General features: G+C 44.8%; 1 protein-coding gene across 1 annotated transcript in view; it reads left to right on the top strand.

Annotated features, from left to right (window-relative positions):
• The window catches only part of stoml3b (stomatin (EPB72)-like 3b), a 66,195-nt gene extending 60,924 nt beyond the window's left edge, over window positions 1-5,271 (top strand). Inside the window, exons 2-7 of the mRNA XM_084449941.1 lie at window positions 2,133-2,236; window positions 2,335-2,407; window positions 2,627-2,709; window positions 2,838-3,041; window positions 3,752-3,886; window positions 4,051-5,271. Of these exons, the coding sequence (XP_084306067.1) occupies window positions 2,133-2,236; window positions 2,335-2,407; window positions 2,627-2,709; window positions 2,838-3,041; window positions 3,752-3,886; window positions 4,051-4,239 (788 nt within the window). The 3' untranslated portion in view covers window positions 4,240-5,271. The remainder of the gene's footprint in view (window positions 1-2,132; window positions 2,237-2,334; window positions 2,408-2,626; window positions 2,710-2,837; window positions 3,042-3,751; window positions 3,887-4,050) is intronic.
• Window positions 5,272-6,004: the final 733 nt, after the last annotated feature.

Below are 6,004 nucleotides of genomic sequence, written 5' to 3'. Positions count from 1 at the left end.
TTTTCTCTCTGTGTTTCTGCAGTGCTTCCTGCTGTCATACTGTAAATATGATAATTAGTAGGGCGTGTCTTCTCAGATGAGGTCACCTGACTCTGTCCTATCAGGAGCGGGGTGATGATGTCACGGTCATGTTTAGACCACAGCCCAGTCTGTCCGTCCAGATGAACACATTCCTCTGTGTTGATCCGTCTCTCAACACTGGCAGCAGAATCCTACAGTTTGACCATAGAGATTACATTGATACTGTCTATCTGGGCTTGGTTTAATACTAAGCTCTGATTGGCTACAGAAGCGTGTATTCATTCTGCAGAACCACTCTCCCTCCAAGCTGGGGTTAGGGTTGGGCTGACCCCCCTCTCTGGTGCCTGTCTTCTCCTCAGAGGACCCTGATGCTCTGCTACATCTCTGTGAAGCTCAGTGATGCTCTGCTACATCTCTGTGAAGCTCAGTGATGCTCTGCTACATCTCTTTCTGCTTTTAAAACCCGGTTTCTTCAACGCTTGCCCACAGTCACCAGCAAGTTGAGGAAACCGCTGCTACATATGATAAAAACATTAGTCAACCAAAAGTCAAATGAAAAGAAGATGGCTAGTGCCAGCGTAATGATAGATAAGCCTACCTTAGTAGCACTGGGCTAATGCCTAACACATCAATCAGATCAAACACTCCGCAGACAATTTCCTCCCGCACTGCTCACAGCACCGAACAAGGACTAGCACAAGCCTGTTAGCAAACGCTACCTTGAATTATCGCGGGGCTTGAGGTGGAAGGAAGTGGCACTCAATAGGCTGCCTAAAAACTCCTGGGTCCTAAAGCTACCCGACTACACTTGTTTGTAAATTGCCTACGTTATAATTAAGGGAATTGTAGGCTATATAATTCTTCCGTTATCCTTTAGGTTTACAGACCTACGTTGTTTAAAAGAAAAAAGCTAATGTTATACAGCAACAAAAAACAAGTTTGTAAATAAGTAAATAGTGTAGCGAGAATGGAAGAACTGGTTGTCCTTTTTAGCCACAAACACGGGCGTATTTATTTCCAACTCACTTAACGTAAAACAGCTCATTTACACACTCACGCGCATAGCAACCCAAAATCACAGCGTCCATAGCAACTAGTGAACGACCATATAACCCTGGACTGGCTGGACGCCCATAACCCCCCTCTCTACCCAGGGAACGCTGGGAGTGTAGTTCACTTCCCCCCTGATGCTACAATAGTTTGATTGTTTTTTCCATGCCCATCATCATCACATGGCTGATGCAGGCTACTAGGGTTGCACTGTAAAAAAAAATATAAAAAAAAAGAGAGAGAAAAAAGCTATACTGTTATACGGCAAAAAAATAAAATAAAAAGTTTGTAAATATGTAAATAGTTCGTTTGTATTTTCACCCCCCCCCCCGACCGCCATCTAGCCACTTCTAGCGACTTCTGGGACAGCCAATACTTCCCTTACTGAAGAGTTGGCAACACTGAGATGTCGCAGCAGCAGCAGCACACAGTATGGTCTAATACAGAAGCAGGGTTTCAGACACACAATTCCGTGGTAGACACACCAAATACTTGGGAATAATACATCTTTCAATAATTTCTCCATAGGCTAAGCAGCAGAACTTTCCCTCTTGTCACCCATCAATCATTTCTCTAAAACAGCACGTGCACGCAGGCGCAGCTGTATAAAGCTAGGGGGCGCTGACGTAAAGAGATGTTCATTATACCAAATATGCAGCAGGCCTATAACTTAGATGAAAATGAGTATAATTTATGTCAAGTTAGTGTTTGAAATGTATGGTATGAACATATATAAGCATTGATAACTAAACCACTTTTGTGGGTGGGTTACACATGCATGTGCCAGTGAGTTTGTGCATGTGTGTGCATGTGTGTATAATATACCAGCTCAATGTCCAAAACCAACCCACCTGTATCAGGTATCAGGGTGAAACAGCTGTCAATGAAGGAGCAGTGAATAGTGATGATGATGACAGTAGTCCATCCATGCATATGAGAATAATAGTGTTCCAGTGTTTCTAATGTTGCTTTATTCAATGATGTAACTGCCTGAGTGTGTATTACTTGTCCCAGTAATAAATCAGATATATAATTCCTCTCTCCTTCTTCCTGTCTCCTAGCTGAGAGGACAGGGGCTCTTGGATGTTGTGGCTGGTTGCTGGTCACCATCTCTGGCTTTTTTGTCCTCCTCACCTTCCCTATCTCCATCTTCATGTGTCTCAAGGTGAGTGTGTCGTTCCATCGCTGAACACAACATCGAAGACCTTCTGTGGCTTCCCCTGAATGTTATCCTGGCTTTTTACACCCGTGTCTGCTTCACAGATTGTTCAGGAGTACGAACGCGCCGTCATCTTCAGACTGGGACGCATCACAGACAGGAAAGCTAAAGGACCAGGTGAGAGAACACGCACACACATGCACACTCATACACACATGCACACTCATACACACATGCACACTCATACACACATGCACACTCATACACACATGCACACTCATACACACATGCACACTCATACACACATGCACACTCATACATACATGCACACTCACATGCACACTCATACACACATGGCAGGAAGGCAGACATTCAGACTCTCTCCCTCCTCTCCAGGTATCTTCTTTGTCCTACCCTGTACTGACTCCTTCATCAAAGTAGACCTGAGAACCGTGTCCTTCGACATTCCACCTCAGGAGGTAGGCCTGGATGCAAGATAAAGCACAGTGGAAGAAGAAATATAGAAGTAAAATGGAAAGATATTATCTCTCTCTTCTCTCTCTCTCTTCTCTCTCTCTCTTTCTCTCTGTCCCTGTTTCGACGGTAGATCCTGACTAAGGACTCAGTGACTGTCAGTGTGGATGGAGTAGTATACTTCCGGGTCAGTGACCCCATCTCCTCAGTGGCCAATGTGGCCAACGCTGACTTCTCCACCCGCCTGCTGGCCCAAACTACACTGAGGAATGTCCTGGGAACCAAGAACCTGTCCGAGGTTTTGTCCGACCGCGAGGGCATCTCCCACAGCATGCAGGTCAGTCCTTTTGTGATGACAAATTACAATGGTCAATGGCTCCTCCTAGTGGATAGATTAGTCAACTGCAGGACAAAGCTAATTTGGAGCGCCAAAAGAAAGAGATAGGAATGAAAGCAGAGTAAATCAGAAAAGTAAAGTTGTTACGCTAGGACTGTAAACAAGGAAAAGAGAACGGTTAAAGTGGGAATGGTAAGGAGAGAGGGGAATTGAGAGTAGAGGAGATGGAGAAGGTTTAAACGAGGAAAGAAGACAGTGAGAGGAAAAATGAGAGAGAGAGAGAGAGGTGAAAGGCTGGTTTCCCCGGTGGACCGTCGGTCTCTCTAGAGAACATATTCCAGTTCTCTAGCAACCAGACATCTTGTTACCTCACGGAAAGCAATCTCTATTTTCAGCACACAGCCTGGTTCTCCTCACACTCACACTCAGGGTAGTGCAGCTGGTTGGTACGGGTCTCCACCTTCTGTGGGCATAGTCTCTCAATCTGTCCTTTGACACCCTGACCAGCAGGTACAAATGGTATTGATCTGGTTTAGCATGATACAGTATATATACAGTAGAAACCTTAGAAACACTGGATCATGTACTAAAGGGTCACCTGGGATTTTCTGCTCCTTTCCTGCGTGGGAGAGTATGAATGAGCTTTAAAGTAGGAAGAAGTGTGGTTGTGTCCTAACTTGTTCCCTGTCACTGTGTGGCCCCTTGTCTAGTCGTCGCTGGATGAGGCCACAGATGCCTGGGGGATCAAGGTGGAGCGCGTGGAGATCAAGGATGTGAAGCTGCCTCAGCAGCTGCAGAGAGCCATGGCTGCGGAGGCAGAGGCCACACGAGAGGCCAGGGCTAAGGTGAGGGCACACACACACGCACGCACACACGCACACGCACACACGCACGCACGCGCGCACACACACACACACACACACACACACACACACACACACATACACACACACACCCACCTATATCTCTATATACAAACCTCTTGGCTTCCAACGGTGTCTATCTGTAGGTGATCTCAGCAGAGGGAGAGATGAACGCGTCTCGCGCCCTGAAGGAGGCGTCGCTGGTGATCTCCGAGTCTCCGTCGGCCCTCCAGCTTCGCTACCTGCAGACCCTCACCACCATCGCCGCCGAGAAGAACTCCACCATCATCTTCCCCCTGCCCATGGATGTCTTGCACCACTTCATGAAGAAGTGAGGTCACCAACCTGGGCCTGTAGTCTCAGTGCTCCAAGTGATTCTCCACCTCTTACCTTTTCCTGAAGTGTGCACTTATGGACTTCTCTTTTCCTGAAGTGTGCACTTATGGACTTCTCTTTTCCTGAAGTGTGCACTTATGGACTTCTCTTTTCCTGAAGTGTGCACTTATGGACTTCTCTTTTCCTGAAGTGTGCACTTATGGACTTCTCTTTTCCTGAAGTGTGCACTTATGGACTTCTCTTTTCCTGAAGTGTGCACTTATGGACTTCTCTTTTCCTGAAGTGTGCACTTATGGTCTTCTGACAGCCTTGTGCAGGTGTATGTATGGTCTACAGTATGCCATCCTGTCAACTCCCTGTCAATCACAACCTAAATAGTGCTAACGAAGACTATGTAAGCAAATCATGCGTTTTGAAGGAGTATTCATTGAAGTACTCATTCTGTAATGAAGTACTCTTTGTGAAATATGTGTGTCATGGAATGCATTTGCTCAAATGCTCATTTTTATAGGCGCCTCACTTATGTACAACTTACAAAATGAGGCTTTACAGTAACTTTAAGGCATGTAATATTTTGCCAGAACATCTTTCCTGTCAAGGAAGTTTCACCAGGAAGTGCTTTGGGTCTGTATTCAGGTTGAATTGGGATTAGGTGAAGAGAAATAGCCAGCCAATGAGATGTGCAGTGGAGGGTGGAATCAAACTCAGGGATTGGTCTATTCATCAGATTAAGAATGAAAGTACAATACCTGACAGTGACATGACAGTTCTACAATTTTAAATTATGCTTAAACTTTTATTTAATCAACTTATTTTTGTAATTTTGCTTTTTAAGTAATAAACTACTATGGTGAAATCATTCATGGTCAGTAATTGTTTTTGAAATCAAAGAGTAAAATAACATGGCTCTAGTCTGGGGCTATTCGCTTAAACCAAGATTTAACCCACCTGATGCACCTAGGAATCAAACGGTGCTAAAAAAAACAACAACTTGTCATTAAATTTCTGATTGAAAACCACTGTAGTGGCTTCAGTGGCTTCAAAGATGTATCTGGATGATCCGGCAAGTTTCTTCAAGTACTTCTTGGAATTCTTTGTTTGGTATGTCCATGTGTTATTTTATCTCTTAGCGGCAAACTGGATGATACAGCTAATACAAAACTGGATGAATAGTTTTGCCCTTAACCTTTTAACCCGGAAACAAATCTTAATTTGTCTCCATAGAAACACAATTTCACTGCAGTATATTCCCACTGATACAATTCTGTTGGCTTTTGATGTCTTCTTATTTTGTTGTTCTGCATTGGTTTTTTTAGTTCAATAAAGGTGTGCAGCACCACCTAACTATAACCACGATGTTAATAGCCTTTCTAGAGAAATGACGAATCACTGAAGAACTCACTGAAGAAGTCACTCCAACACAGGATAAGAAGCGGCGACAGATATAGGTTTATTACAGAAGTTCAGCACACAATAGCCACTCTCAGCAAGGTCTAAGTCCCTCTCTGCCTGCCTGTTCTGCCTGGCTGCCCTTCTCCAAATCAGCTTCTCAAGGTCTTTGCGTTATTCTTAAGTAGACACCTTCCCGCTCCACTCTACGTAGCACCTCATATATTAGATAAGGGGTCCTTCTACTCCCTCATCATATCCCTAGTAGGGCCTTGTGAGATAGAGCCCATAACACTTATGAGATATGGCCCTGTCACCCATGACGCCTAAACATCTTCCCCACCACCGCTCCCCCATTGTTTACCCACCAGATGG

Source organism: Borostomias antarcticus (assembly GCF_949987555.1).
Source record: "Borostomias antarcticus genome assembly, chromosome: 15".
NCBI lineage: Eukaryota > Metazoa > Chordata > Actinopteri > Stomiiformes > Stomiidae > Borostomias > Borostomias antarcticus.
The sequence above is the reverse complement of the archived record's forward strand: the minus strand, read 5'-3'. Positions and strand labels throughout refer to the sequence as shown.